Source organism: Spermophilus citellus (assembly GCF_964194105.1).
Source record: "Spermophilus citellus genome assembly, chromosome: 1".
In the NCBI taxonomy this organism is placed as follows: Eukaryota; Metazoa; Chordata; class Mammalia; order Rodentia; family Sciuridae; genus Spermophilus; species Spermophilus citellus.
Window position 1 is genome coordinate 266486748 of NC_138182.1, and position 15531 is coordinate 266502278.

Genomic DNA, 15531 nt, shown 5'->3' on the forward strand with positions numbered 1-15531 from the left:
CATTTCAATAAATCACAACTTGAGAAGAAACTCAAAGGCTTTCCACTCATTTCCTTAGACAAGTCCTTAGAATTTACTGCCATTGGTCTGAAAAACATCTGATAAAGAGTTGTGATTTTAACAGTAGTGGAAATAGGGAAGTGAGTGGCCCACAATCAACTCGAGATTATCCCCTATCTTATCTGCATCTAGATGAATGGAGTTGGAGGCATGTGTGACCAATTAGTGGGGGAGTTTCTGACTCAGGGCTAGACAGGTGGTATTTTAAAATACATAAAGTCGGCAACCAATTATATGCTCAGTTTAGTTTCATTTCTCAGAATACACCAAAGTACGGGCAACACTTGTGCCTGATTTCCTCTTGATGAAGACCTTTTGAAAATCCTGTCACAGTTAAGTGGTCAGCTAATTAAAGAAGGGCGGAGCTTGTTCTGTGCATTCAGTAAGTATCTACCTTCTGATTTAGGCATGAAAAGAGATCACTATCCTTACTTTTAAAAGGGAAGAAGGCAATTTTTAGAATTTTTAGAAGACGGCACATTTTTAGAATCAGCCTTCATCAAATGGCATAATTTCAGTGAAAAAGCAGAGTGATCAAGAAGGAAGAAAAAAAAAACTTCTGATCATAGTTGATTAGGAGGAAGAAACAAATTAAAATAGGCGTTCTCGCAACGCAGCGAAATAAAGGGTTAGGACCATTTCCTTCTGAAACTTTAAGAGGAAAAGGGAAGTTGCCAGTGGCCTCCGCCTTTGGACGGTCCCTCCTCCTCCCCGGCCGCACGCGCGGCGGGGTTCAGCACCTCGGAAAGCGCCCCCTCTCTTGGCGTAGGGGGTTACGCATGCTCCTTGGGGCCGGCTGCCGCGGCTTTGTGGGTGCGAATATAACTCGGGTAAGCAACTCTGGTAACTCACTGGGAATTACCGATAGCGGAAGCAACACCTACAGACCTCCAAGCAGTAAGAGGGAGGTAGACGTGACTTCGCGTTCTCCACTTTTCCTTAAAAGGACGGAAACCTCCTCCGAGCAGCAGAGAAAACCAACAAAGGTACTGGAAAGAAAAGGAACCGGCCCGGAATCGCGCTCCTGAGCAGCCAGAAGGGTTTTGCGCCAGTGCCCAAGTGACAGTGGCAAAGGAGGAGGAAAGTCTCAGGTGCGTACTAGGGACTCGGGAAACTCCAACCTTAGACCGAGAAACCTTGGACGCAGGTCGCTTTCCTGGAGAGCTGTGTTCCTCTTTGGAGCATCTAAAGCAGACGCTGAGCTCAACTCCTGTGCCCAGAGCTGCTCGTCGCGCGCACCGGACGCCATCCGCAACTAGTTCGTAGGCTCTATCTTCAGCGGCTATTTTGAAAGCTCCCGCGCACACCTCGCCTGTTTGCCTGGGGATCCCACCACGGGCGAACCGTGCTTCCTTAGTTCTTATGCATCGGAATATGAATTAGGGGTATCTGCTTTTACAGGTGGTTGAAACAATCACGACAGCCACCATGAATAAGGCGGCTGGAGGTGAGGAGCTCGCAGAACTCTTCAGTCTGATCCCAGGCCTCCTGGAGGCGGCCAACACGAGTGGCAACGCCTCGCTGCAGCTTCAGGATTTGTGGGAGCTGGGGCTGGAGTTGCCGGACGGAGCGGCGCCGGGGTATCCACCCAGCAGCAGTGTGGCAGAGAGCTCGGATGCAGAGGCCCGGGTGCGGATCCTCATCAGTGCGGTGTACTGGGTGGTTTGCGCTCTGGGGCTGGCAGGCAACCTCCTTGTGCTCTACCTGATGAAGAGCAAACAGGGCTGGCGCAAATCCTCAATCAACCTCTTCGTTACCAACCTAGCGCTGACGGATTTTCAATTCGTGCTCACTCTGCCCTTCTGGGCGGTGGAGAACGCCCTGGACTTCAGGTGGCCCTTCGGTAAGGCCATGTGTAAGATTGTGTCTATTGTCACCTCTATGAACATGTATGCCAGCGTCTTCTTCCTCACTGCCATGAGTGTGGCGCGCTACCATTCTGTGGCATCATCCCTTAAGAGCCACCGGACCCGAGGGCACGGCCATGGCAACTGTTGTGGCCAGAGCCTAGGGGACAGCTGCTGCTTCTCAGCCAAAGCTCTCTGTGTGTTGATCTGGGCTTCCGCTGCTCTGGCCTCGCTGCCCAATGCCATTTTCTCCACCACCATCAAGGTGATGGGTGAGGAGCTGTGCCTGGTGCGCTTCCCTGACAAGTTGCTGGGTGGCGACAGGCAGTTCTGGCTTGGCCTGTACCATTTGCAGAAAGTGCTGCTAGGCTTTGTGCTGCCCCTAGGCATCATCAGCCTGTGCTACCTGCTGCTGGTGCGCTTTATCTCAGACCGCTGCGTGGTGGGGACCGAAGTAGGGACAGCAGCTGCTGGGGGAAGCCTGTCGGGAGCTAGCGCTAGGAGACGGTCCAAGGTCACCAAATCAGTGACCATCGTGGTCTTATCTTTCTTCCTGTGTTGGCTGCCTAACCAGGCGCTCACCACATGGAGTATCCTCATCAAGTTCAACGCGGTACCCTTCAGCCAGGAGTATTTCTTGTGCCAGGTGTACGCGTTCCCGGTGAGCGTGTGTCTGGCGCATTCCAACAGCTGCCTCAACCCCATACTCTACTGCCTAGTGCGCCGCGAGTTCCGCAAGGCGCTCAAGAACCTGCTGTGGCGTATCACGTCGCCTTCGCTCACCAGCATGCGCCCTTTCACAGCTACCACTAAGCCAGAGCCAGAGGATCACCGGCTGCAGGCTCTGGCGCCACTCCACGCAGCTGCTGAACCTGACGTGCTCTACTATCCGCCTGGTGTAGTGGTTTACAGTGGGGGACGCTACGACCTGCTGCCCAGCAGCTCAGCCTACTGATGTGGTACAGCAAGGCTGCCTTGGGTACACGTGGTACAGCAAGGCTGCCTTGGGGCAGGGAAGCAGGGGAATCGCTTACTGGAGGAAAAGCGGAGGGACTCAATCAAGAATTAGGTGGGAAAGGGATGTGGAGACCCATGGAACAGCGGCCAGTGAAAAAGCTGGAGGCACTTCTGTGGAGAAATGTGAAATCAGGTGAAAAAAGGAAGCGCAAAGGAGTGAAGATCAGCCCTCTGGACCGGAACTCAAGGCTTGGCTCCCCTCCTACCCCAATGCAGAGTCCTCTCCTAATGCTGCTCACGTTGTACAGGGTGTGGGTGCCCAGAAGTAGAAAGGCAGCAAGGAAGTAGAGAAATTGGGGCAATAGGGAGTGAGGATCAGCCACATCATGTGCGAACAACTGGGCCCTTATTTCAACTATTTTATGACATTCTTGATGGGGCCCTTAAGGTGCATGTAGCCAGGAGAGCCACCCAGGAAACCTTTGTTTTGAGCTTTGACTCTGGAGACTGCAAAGGCTTACTTGCTGTGTGGCTGCCCTGGGAGCCTTGAGTTTGGGGAAAGAAACCTTTTCGGAGTTGAGGAAATCGAGTGACTCCAGGAGAAATGGTGAGGGAAAGGCATTCCAGGGCAGCCAGACAGAGCAAGCAGGCTCAAGCTGAGCCTTGCTGGAAGGGCCTGACTTCTGTGATCAGATGTCACCAGGGGCAAAACACCTGTCCTCAGTTTAGATGAAAGATCCACTGGAGAGTGGATCTTTGCTCTGTGGGAAACAGCTGTGCAACTGGAAGAGCTGAAAGGGGAAATTTATTTAGTCTACAGACCGTGAAGGAAAAAGGGAACTCAAATTCAGCATTCCCTGGAAAGCCTAATTCCCTGGGTGCTCTAGTTTCTCTGGAGAACATTCTGGGTTCCTGGAGACACCATTCTCTCTAGTCAGTCACTGCAGGTGAGCTGTTCTCAGGAGCATCTTGAAAAGCCCTCCTGGTATCTAGGGTTGAGGGGAGGGTTCTACAGCCCTTCCTTCCTCACTCTGGGAATTGGAATGCCACATTGATGTAGACTCTGGATCAGGAAGTAGAGGGATGATTCAGATTTCATGTTGGATTAAAAGAGCAAGAAATGCTGTAGAAATGTGCAGGGCTTATTGCAGACCAGATGCTAGATTCCTAGAAGCTGGTGTTGGATCATTCAAGAGAATGTGTGGGATGGGAAAGAGAATGGAAGACCAAAGTAAAATCTTTATCCTAAAGGAACAAGTGGATTTAAGATGCTGCTCTGAGGGGCTTATCATAATTTCAGGTGTGAGATTATTTATTGCTCACAGCATTCACGTGAGAAGGCGAGATATAGGAGATTACCTTAACAATGTGTATTTATTTTAAAGAGTGTATTGCTCATTGAGCATGCATGGTAAATTCTTTCTCAACTTCCAAACAGTCAGTGAGGCTGTCTCTGAGGAGCAACTTTTGTTGCTCATGGCAACTCTGTTATTGTAGCAGTTTAAGATGCTAAAATCCTCAGTGTCCTTTCTTGAGGCTATTCTGAGAATTGAAATCAAGCATCAGTCTACCTGCCCATCTGCCGGGACTAATAGAGGTGCTACTGTTCTCCTTGGCAAGTTGTTTTGGGATCAAGAAGCTGTTAATGCAAGCACCTCCTGGGATGGTCGTTGTAATACAATAAATAATCGTTAGAAAAACATGTCTGTTTAAATAGCCTCTTCAATTATAATTTTGTTGAAAAATTCCTATAGTGTCTGGAATTTAAGGCTTAAAATGTGAGATCATCCCTTGTCTCATTTCTGTAACACAACACAGTGGAATTGCTAAACATTCATATACTTTGCCACAAAAACCAAAACTGCCCATCTCAATTCTGAGAAGTATTACAAAGTTAACTCTTTTTGAATACAGAATGGTTCTTCTGTTTCAAAGCAATTAAATAAAACTTTGTTCTTTACAAAAAAAAAGGATCTATCAATAATAGTAGTAATCAGGCTAAAAAGGTTGAAACAGAAGCTCTCTTCATCTCTAAAATACAAATACAGGGAAAAATCAATGTAGGAAATAATAAATAGTAGCATAGACATGCACAACACTGATTTTAGACTCTTACTGAAAGATTCTTATTATAGTAACTTAATATTATAGTTTTGACAATAAAATTATGTATGGGTAGCTTATAATTCTCAGGAAAGTACATTAAAGAGTGTACTTCTACTGCTGTGGAGACTAGAAAAAGAGAAGAAAAGGGACGAGAGGGCAAAGTCTTCATGAAAAATTCTGTAACCACTGTCACCTGTCCAAACCCAAAGCTGAAGGCTTCTAAGAAAATGGCAGAAGGAACCAAAGACCATGACTTCTTTCCACATAAAGACACAAGAGTAGACAAGGAAGTGGTCAAATCCATTGAAATCTACAGTGACCCTTTGTATGCCTATTTTGTACAAGACTCTGTGTTGGGGGCTGATCTCATGCACATGAACAGACACATTTCTGACTTCTACATTCAGAAGGACAGACAGCCAGTGATATGATATAAGACAGGGCACAATTAATTGGACGTCATTGTAAGGCTAAAACAAAGTGCAGTGGGAAAAGGAGGGGAGGGTCAGAGACTTCTTGGTCAAAACAGCATTTGAGATGGGCCTGGAAATATGGGTATAATTTAGGCAGAATGAGGGGGAGGTTGAGAAGGTAGATGGGACATGTGAGGCTGAGGAAGAGTGGTGACCAAAGACTTCGAGGTCAAAATGTCAGATGATGGATTAGGGAAGCAGGTAGCAAAGCAGTGTAGCTTCCCTTTCTCCTATGAGACTTCCTGGGATCTCTATTTAAAATATATGTCTCTGTGCATGTATTTGCTTGGGAAGAGAATTATTTTTTGGCTAGACCATGTCATCAGTGAATTGAGAATAAATACTTGGGTTCCCAAGGATTAAAGACTTTTTAAAATTGGCTTCTATCCACTCATTCAAACCTTGATGGATTTGAGTTCAATGAATAAAATTTCAAAATTGTGTGTGTGTGTGTGTGTGTGTGTGTGTGTGTGTGTGTAAGACAGAGAGAGAGAGAAGGAGACAGGGAGAATACCAGCATCTGCTATGGCTCCATTCCTCAGCCCAATAGCCTATCTAATGTACCAAACATTGAGGTTTGATCTAGTAACTTCACTTGTAATCAAAATCCTGCCCTATGGTTGGGTAGTGCTGGCTACGTTTCATTTCTTTAAGGGTCCAGGTAAAATGACTCTTGGCTACAGGCCATCTTCCTAGCTTGCCCATCCATTTGTCTCCAAATCTTTAAAATGCCAGAAAAGTCCTTGAAGAAATAGTCAAGGAATACACGGTACCCTGAAGATTTTTCAACTTAAACTTTCCAGAGGCCGGCAAAATGTAAGGAAGGCAAGAGAGGCGTCTTGATACTGTTTGTAATGCTGACATGTTTGACATGTGTCCTCTGAGCACTTGCCCATAATTGTTCCATGCTATGGGATAGGGAGCAGGTGCTTTCTCTGATCATGTTTCTAAGTCAGTAATGACCTCCTTTCTCCAGAATGGATGATGGATGTGTGGGGAGGAAGATTGGAATAGTTGAGGGTGGTTTTATATGGGCCCCCTAAAAAGAATAAGGTGACTTCATTTGAGAGTGACTATGTTCCTTGAATGTGGGAGCGGGGCACCTGATGAAGGGGTAGAAAATGAGCAGCACACATGTGGAGAAAATTAAGCAAGGCTTGGAGGCTGATAAGTGAGATGTGGTAATACAGCCCACCTAGTGTGGAAAGCACCAGGGATCTGGAGAGAATGGGATGAGTGCAGAACCTGGGGCACCTAACTTCAGATAAGGAAGCTGCAAGTCCTACAGGTGAGGGGGCTGAGCTGTAGGCAGGAAGGAGCAGTTGCTTCACTGCAAGCCCCCTGCCCTCCACTTCTTGTCAACTGCACGAGCGTGCGCATGGTCAGACACACGTCTAAAATGGCCAGAGTCATATGGAGCAGGGGGTGCTCCAGACATTCTGCTCCAACGACAAGTATGATAGCTGAGAAACAGCAGAGAGCAGGCTCTTTAAACAAAAAGGAGGCAATCAGGAGAACTGCAGCAGCAGGTGGAAGTCCTAGCAGCAGCAGGAAGAAGAGAGTAAGTTTGTCTTATCAGGGATTCATGTGCATTTTGAGATTATTGGAAAAATTGGGAAGGGGCAGGGCACTGCCACACAGAATGACGAAGGGCTCACTCTTAAGCTGGTCCTCTCTGGTACTGCACTTCGATCTAAGCAACCAGGGTCTGTGTTTCATCATTAGGAGAACCCTATTCTGCCCCTATTCCTCCAGCCATGCCCCTCTGAAGGGCAAGGAGTGCCCCCACTTCTAGGTTATTTTCCAGCACCTAAGACCCCATGACTCTCCATCCAAATGTCTCTGAGTCTATTTACAAGGTGTTGGTGGACCTTTGCTGAGTTCATCCTCCAGAGACAGAGCACACTGCTAAGTTTATGCATCCTTAGGAGGGAGGAGAGAATGAGGGGTGGCTGTTTGTATGAGTGATGGAGGGTGGGGGAGTGAGGATGGCAAGGGATGTGCTAACGCTAGGTGCACACAAGAATTCTTACATGCTATGCAGAGTGGAAGGAGGAGGGAGCAAGGAGGGAGAAGAGGAGGAAGAACTAATGGGCTGTGGACCTTGGCTTCTATTTATCTTTTTGTTCTGGCTCTTGCCAATGTTAGGAGTAGGTCCATACCGCTCACACCCCCTACAGTTGTGTGAAAGAGGAACCAGTGCCTACCACAACCAACCAGAGCATGCTCTCTCTCTCCAGACTGCTACCTCAAATGAGTCAACAGTCCACAGTCTTGGACATGCTATTGAAGCCATCCATTCTACTATGCATGAGACAGGCAAAAGCAACACCCAAATCCCAATGTCCCAGTTCTTAAGACTCATTTCCTTTCTATAAATTTCCTTTCAGCCCAAAAGGAATTCAATTGAAATTCACCTGGAGCAACGATTGCTTCAGGGAGAAGTGGGATAGGAACCATGTAACCTTTGTAACTTCTTAGGGTGGGTTGAAAATTCTCTATTCTGTACTGGTGAGGCACATTGGGAGTTGTGTAGGTAGGCAGTTAAGAAAGACAGGAGCACGCATAGGGATGGGGGGATAGAATGATGTGCCCTTAGCTGCACTGATTATAGCTAGATACCATTCATTGAACACCAAACAGTGCCAGTCACCAGGCTGCATGTTATTGTATGAAAACGGGCTGTACTGCCACTAATGAGTTGTGTGGCTTCAGATGATTTACAAAATACCTTTTTTGCCTGAGTTTTCTTTTTTTTTTTTTCTTTCTTTCTTTTTTTTTTTTTTTTTTTTTTTTTTTTTTGGTTCCAGGAATTTAATCCAAGGATGCTTAACCACTTTTACCACTAAGCCATATCCCCAGCCCTTTTTATTTACTTTAGGGTCTCACTAAGTTGCTTAGGGCCTTGCTCAGTTGTTGAGAATATCTTTGAACTTGTGATCCCCCTGCCTCAACCTCATAAGCTCCTGGGATTACAGGCATGTGCCACCACAAATGACTCAGTTTTCAATCTGAGTTTCTTTATCTACAAAATGAAGATCAGTAATGATACCCAGTCTCAGGGTTACTGGGTTAATAGGGTAAAACAGGATAGTGGTAACTACCCTGTATGTGGTATATACATTATTAATCATCACAATCTCTGAGACAGAAATTATTATCCCAAATGTATAGATGAGGAAGTGTATTTTAGGCAAGTTAAATAGTTTGCCAAGGAGTAGCAAAATCAAGATTCAAAAACAACCATATCCCATAGTTCGTAGTGTTCCTATTAAACAATGCTGTCTCTCCAGGCTGCTCAAACTTCACCACACGGGAGGCAATCGAAGGGGTATGGCTAGAGAAAAACTGCTTAGCTTGGGGGAGAGAAGATCATAGAAGAACCCAGGGGCTTTTTCCTAAGAGACTTTCATACTCACTCCACAGGATGAAACAAGGGCACAGACCAAAGAAAAATGTTTTTACTGTGTAATTCAATGAACTGTTTAAAAGTGAAAAATCTTCCAGCATGAGATGTTCAAGCAGAGTTGTTAGGGATGTCATAAATCAATGGGAATTAATTATGAGCAAATTAAATATGAATAACTCAATACCATGAAAGAAATCACCAGCAATATTTTGAGTATTTTTGGTTTGATGAAATATCCCCAACCATACATAGACCACTGTTTTAAAAAATTATATTCTAGAATGAATCTAGTCATCGTAGGTAGGTCTATGAGCAAGTATGTCTTCCTGGGTTTCATCCCAGCCTAACATGCCATGGGGAAAATGGAACCTGCCCCACCACCCCTTGCACTGACATGCAGTGAGGAAGGTGAGCATGGCAGGTGCTCCCAACCACACTTATCCTTGCCATCAGTGCACAGAGGTATAACCCAGACGAAAGATGCCAGAAACACAGGGATGGTCGTGCAGGGGATTTGTGAAACACGAGGAGTGGGCAGATGACTCCAGCAGAAATCACAACACAGAGAATCCAATGGCAGACCCCAAACATGCAGAGCCACAAAAAAAAAAAAAAAAAAAAAAGACTTCCTTCCATGTGCTGCACTTGTCTGAGGTTAGGGTCGATGTCTCTTTATTGACTTAATCCACATATCTAACAAAGAGAGCCACAAAGCAACAGCCAATCAGTGCTACTGCAGAGGCTGTAATCACCACGACGATGACACTCCCAGCAGTGTTGACCAGAAATCCAAGGCCACCTCCGACCAGGATCTGAGCCAGCTGCACCATACAGGTGAGGGCAGCACAGTCCACGCCCTTCCCCCGCCCATTGCTGTCTGGGCCTGCTCCAGGGGCCTGCATCTGCAAGGAGAAGCACAGGAACAGTGTTTGATCTTCAAGGAGCTGTCACTGTGCTGAGGTCGGCAAACTCTCTCCATAAGGAACCAGATAGTAAATGCCTCTGTGAGTCATCAGGTCCTGGCTGTAAATACACAGTTTTGGTATTACAGTGCAAAAGCAGCTACCTCCATAAACAAATTACATCCTAACATAACTTTATAGACATTAGTGTTGGATTTCATGTCATTTTCTCTTGTCATAAAACACTAGCCTTCTTTGGGATTTTTCTTCAATCATTTAAAAATCTGAAAGGAATTCTTAGCTTAGAGACTGTACAAAAACAGGTAGCAGGCCACCTTTGGCCATCAGGTGCTAATTTGCTAACCCCTTATTTCAGGCCACAAGGAAGCTCCACCCTCCTATCTGATGCTATCCTCCTTACCTGTCACAAAGGTTATAATTCCACCATTAACACATAAGAGGGCTGAGTGCCTAATATAGGCAAAATCGTCTCTTCCTCAGAAGTCATACAATGTAGTGAAGACTCCATAAATAAAGACTAACTCCCAGTCTTTTTCTCCCCTCATGTTAAAAATGCAAACATTTTCAGAATGATGTCTAATCATTCACATACTTAGGGGAAGCAACATCAAAATCAACTCAACCCTTCAGTATATAGCTATTTGTTTAACATAATTGTTGGATTTGTGTTTGGTCTGAATTGATAAATGTTGCCATTTACGGATGTTCAGTGTTTTTGCAATTTCATGCTGAGATGGATTGGATTCAGTTATCTCCTTAGCTTTTACATCACTGCTCCAGTTACGGAAGTTTAAGCCTATTTGCATGGAAGAAAAGTTGCACATTTGATACAAAGAGATGGTGGTAATTTTAGAGCAGAAACACCCAACTCAATGTCCTCATAAGGACTGCCTAGGTCTTGCTCTCTAGTCTGAGTTCTGAACCATAGATGGAGGTGGCACCTCTCTCAGGGTATCACTCATGGCTCCAACCTTCTTCCATGCACACTTCCTAAAGTCTGGACTCCCAAAGAAAAGCCTTGGAATTTCCTACTTACAATTCCCAAGTCCCAGAAATGCCACTCTGTACTTCTGTAGTGCTTGGGGGCAGAGAGACCCTCACTGTGGACACCAGAAGTGCTACAGGCATCCTGGGAAGACCTGTAGGGTGGCTGTAGAAGATCTGGGGTCCTCCTTTCTTGGCTCTTTGTGATTGTGGACTGGTTTCTTGGCATCACTAAGCCCCCTTTTCCTAACTAGAGAAATGAAGGTGATGGTCCTCATTCTACAGCTTACCAGCTGCACCAGGGTTCAGGGTAAGGCGGAAGGGGGCCCTGTGTGGTCGTGACTGATCAGGCAGGCAAGTGCTGCTGTTTCAAGAACCCTTGTTTTTCAACTCTGCTTTGCACTTTCCTACTAAATCCCCTACCCAGCCCCAGTCTTCCGGGGAGTCCCAGTGTTACCTAGGGCAGAGTGTCAATCAGGACATACCTCCTTCTCCTCCTCTCGGTGGTACTCAGCGATGAGGTTAAATGGTACCGTGTACAGGGTGCTGGACATTACCCCAAACAAGGCACAGAGGACCAGCGTAGAATAGACATTGGGAAAGAGTCCTATAAAGCCTGTCCCCAGGCCAAAGAGCAAATAGCCGATGAAATAAAGACCCTTTAATCCAATGTAGGATACCAACACTTTCTGAAAGTCTGTGGGGAGAAGAAAGGGAGAGATTAGAGCTGGCAGTGCCTCACAACATTTAATATTTTCAGACAATCTTTTCTTTTGAAGATTCACTGTTTCAGGAGCCTTCTTTTGATACTGAGTCAGGAACAAAAAACCTCTTTATCTGTGGGTTGAAAACAGCTGGCTTTTGGAATCAATTTTAAACCCTTTGCATAAAACACAGCATGAAATTGCCTTGCTTGGCTGGTTTTCTTTTCCATACAGGAGGACCAGGCTCTGTTTAGCAGACAGCTGAATAGCAAAAGGATGCAAAAGAGGGGGGGAGGAGCCCACCTTGGCTATGGGACCCTCGGACTTCAAGGCATGAAAGAAAAGTGGGGGTTGTTCTGGTTAGAGAGGTCTGGCCCAATAGGATCCAAATGACAATAAATGCTTATCCTGCCCCACCAACTAAAGTCAGGTTGGGGGACATAAAAGCAAACTGATTTTGCAGAATGATCTAAGTCATTCACAGCAAAATGCAGTCCAAAGTGTGTCCATTCTCTGCAAACACTTTGTGTGACTTGGGAACCCTTCCAGGCTGATCAGGGGCTCACAGGTCCCCATATCTGGCTCCCTTTCTGTAGATCATTGTGTTAACTTCTCATTACCTCAGCTTTCTCACCTGAAAAATGGGAATAAAACTCTTTTGTGGAATTGTTGTCCAGATCAAATAAAATGAAAAGGCTGAAAACTCACCTAGCCCAACCTGAGCCCGTAAAAGATGTCAATTGACATGGCTATTGCTGTCTGCAAACACAGGCTGCACTGAGGAGACCTGACTCAACATGGTTCCCCTCCCAGCAGGGAAACTTGGCTTGTTCATTCAAGTATAAGGGTAGATCTAATTTAAAAAATTCAGTCTGGAGTGATGCACATGCCTAGAGACCCTGCTACTTGGGAGGCTGAGATGGGAGGATGGTTTGAGCCCAGGAGGTGGAGACCAGCCTGGACAACATGGCGAGATCCTGTCTCAAAATATGATCAAGAGCAAAAAGGTTTTTAAAAAGTTGAAATTCTCCTTTAAAATATTTTATACTATTTTTCAGAATAGTAGGAAAAAAACCTTAAAAATTATCTTCCTTCTTTAATTGGTTGTCTTTAGTTTTTTTAAAAAAATAATTCCTTTTTAACAGTTTTATTGGTTTATAGTTTAGAGTTATACATGTTAGTGGGATGATTCACTGCTACATATCCATACATTCACAAGCATAACTGGGCCAATTTCATTCCCCAGAGCCTCCTCTTAATCAGTTGTTTGTAATCTATATATTTCTTCCTTCTTCCTTCCCTCCTTCCTTCCCTCCTTTCTTTCTTTCATTCATTCTTTCTTTCATCTAAATGGTTATACATGGCTGCAGAATGCTTTTCGAATCATTGTACACAAATGGAACACAATTTTTGATTTCTCTGGTTGTACCCAAAGTAGGGTCACATCATTTGTGCAATCATACATGTACCTAGGGTAATGTTCGTCTCATTCCACTTATCAGAGAAAACATTCGACTTTTGGTCTTTTGGAATTGGCTTACTTTGCTTAGCATGATATTCTCTAATTCCACCCATTTACCTGCAAATTGCATAATTTTATTCTTTTTAATTGCTGACTAATATTCCATTATGTATATATACCACAATTTCTTTATCCATTCATCTATTGAACGGCATCTGTTAAACCTATTGAAGGTTGGTTTAACAGTTTGGCTATTGTGAATTGTGCTGCTATGAATATTGTTGTGGCTGCATCACTATAGTATGCTGTTTTTAAGTCCTTTGGATATAGAACAAGGAATGGGTTGGCTGGGTCAAATGATAGTTCCATCCCAAGGTTTCTAAGGAATCTCCATTCTGCTTTCCAGATTGGTTGCACCAACTTGCAGTCCTGTGTAATATGTATATTTCTTATCTCTCCTCTATCTCATTCTACCAGAACACATGACCCAGAGTACAAATTGTAGATATTTGAAATGTGCCTATTCAATAATAAAACTTTCCATTTCTATCCAAATAATTATAATTCATACCTCACAGTTAAGAAACATAATTTGTATTATATTTGAATCAATAATAAAGCTGAACATTGTCTCATGCTTTGTATGGTGGACCCAGTCTGGAAGTGACAGGCAGGCACCATGGCTTCCTCTGTTACACTCATCCTACATCAGAGGGCTCTCACTGAAGTTGAGAATGGAGATGGTGTGAACCTAGGTCAGTTTTATAACAAGACTTGATAAGGCTGTTTGTGGGGAGCTGCCACATAGGAACTGAGGGCCCCTTGCCCTTGGGTGATGATAATGTGGAGATGTGGCAAGCCAGCCCTGGGAGGTGTGTGTGAACTATGGGCACTGAGTACACAAAGTGGACTGCACTGACCTTGACCCTCTGTCTGGGCGGGCCTCACCCTGGTCTTTTCGCTTGCTCTGCCTGACCTCCACACAGCTCATGAGATGGGCATGGCCTCCCTAGATGACAGTCAATCTGTTGACAGCCAACTTCACAAAAAAGCTAGACTCAACCCTCTGAAACCTGACCCCTGCCTCATTTGAATGTGCTTCTTCCCAACAAAAGGGTTCAGCCTATCTCTTTTCATGGACCCCTCAGGTTGGAGGAGCCGTCACAGGACTCAAAGAAAAAGGTATTTCTGTGTCTCTGTGTGGTCATTTCGTGCAGCCCAATTCACCAGGAGTGACCCTGAGTTTTAGTCGTGAGATGCAACAGCTGTTTGCTTGATGATGGCATTTGTGTCAAAAATATAATCTAACTATCTAGTATCTCATCAATACTCAATTATTTTCCATGTGTGTAGACCAGTCAAGGAGAAGGCAAAGAAGGATAAGGAGATATTTGGAAACAAAAGTAACTTTTAAGTACAAAGACTGAAAGTCTGACAAACAGTGCTTTACTCATGAAGAGAAATCACTATATTGCAGGACCAAACTTCTTGTCCCCGCCTCTACTGGGTGTGATACCTAGGGTAGCCATATCATCACATAGTGCTCTTTAAGGTCAGAGCAGTAGGATTGATTAAAGCGCAGCTATGAACGTAGTGGATGATTAAAAAAGAGGGCTAGGCCTCGGTACTCAGTATTGCTATTTTAATTGGTGCAAGTATGCTTGCTCTTCAAAAGGAGTGTGAGAAAAACATTACCATATTCTTATCACCATAGCCCCCTCCCTCACCCCTGCGCATCGAAATAGCCCTCAGAGCTCCGTCTAGATTGAGAGGGTGGCTCAGAGTCTGATGTTATATGGTGAGTTCAAAACAGAGGGTAATTCAGTGTGCTCTGGCAGTGAAGGAAATGGCTGATTCTGCCCAGGGGGTTTGAGGTGCAGGAGGAAAACCTTGAATGACTCCATAGAGGAAGTGATATTTAAGGCAGGAATAAACATATAATGAGTAGAAGTATAAGTTCAGGTAAAAGAAATTAGAAGCACTGACAAACACACAGAGACAACAAAGTCCCTGGGGTGTGTGATTGAGAGTAATCAATTCATGTAGAAGCTGGAGGGCTCGGAGGGTGAGCTGGGCCCATTTGAAAATTTTGAATGCCAAGTTGAGGGACTTGGACTTTGCTGGGGTCACGGAGAGTCCCTGAGCTGGGCCAGCTGGTATTTTATAAATAAAATTTTGGCTCAAATTTACAGTGGTAGGGATATCATAAATTCATACATTAATGAACTTTGGAATACTATTCAAATGATAGTTTTCTTCATACATAAGGCTTTTAATTAGAAAGGGCCTAGAGGGGCTGGGGTTGTGGCTCAGTGGTAGAGCACTTGCCTAGCATATGTGAGGCACAGGGTTCAATCCTCATCACCACATAAAAATAAATACATAAAACAAAGGTATAAAAATAGTTTTTAAAAAGGAAGGGCCTAAAAATAACATGCTTTTAAATTTTTCAAATGCCATGAAATCATACAGGAAGTCAAACCAGACTGAGGGAATTGTACCTAGTGGGAATTCCTTGAGGGGATAAAATGAAAGTCGACACCAAATTAGAACACTAATTACACATAGTAAATTGCGTTCCTCTGACAAGAATGTGGGGAGTAGGA

General features: G+C 44.8%; 2 protein-coding genes across 3 annotated transcripts in view; one reads left to right on the top strand and one right to left on the bottom strand.

Annotated features, from left to right (window-relative positions):
- Positions 1-1488: 1488 nt before the first annotated feature.
- Positions 1489-2862, top strand: RXFP3 (relaxin family peptide receptor 3; the record flags this gene model as incomplete). The annotated part of the gene is made up of 1 exon (XM_081296215.1): positions 1489-2862. One exon carries the CDS (start codon positions 1489-1491, stop codon positions 2860-2862), a length of 1374 nt encoding a protein of 457 aa, XP_081152341.1.
- A 6670-nt stretch (positions 2863-9532) lies between these two features.
- Positions 9533-15531, bottom strand: part of SLC45A2 (solute carrier family 45 member 2) — a gene marked incomplete at both ends in the record, with an annotated part of 45291 nt that continues 39292 nt past the window's right edge. The window contains 2 exons of one of the 2 annotated variants that reach the window (XM_081309257.1): positions 9533-9754; positions 11245-11456. In XM_081309257.1, the coding sequence (XP_081165383.1) occupies positions 9533-9754; positions 11245-11456 (434 nt within the window). The remainder of the gene's footprint in view (positions 9755-11244; positions 11457-15531) is intronic. The other variant, XM_081309258.1, reaches the window with a different exon arrangement.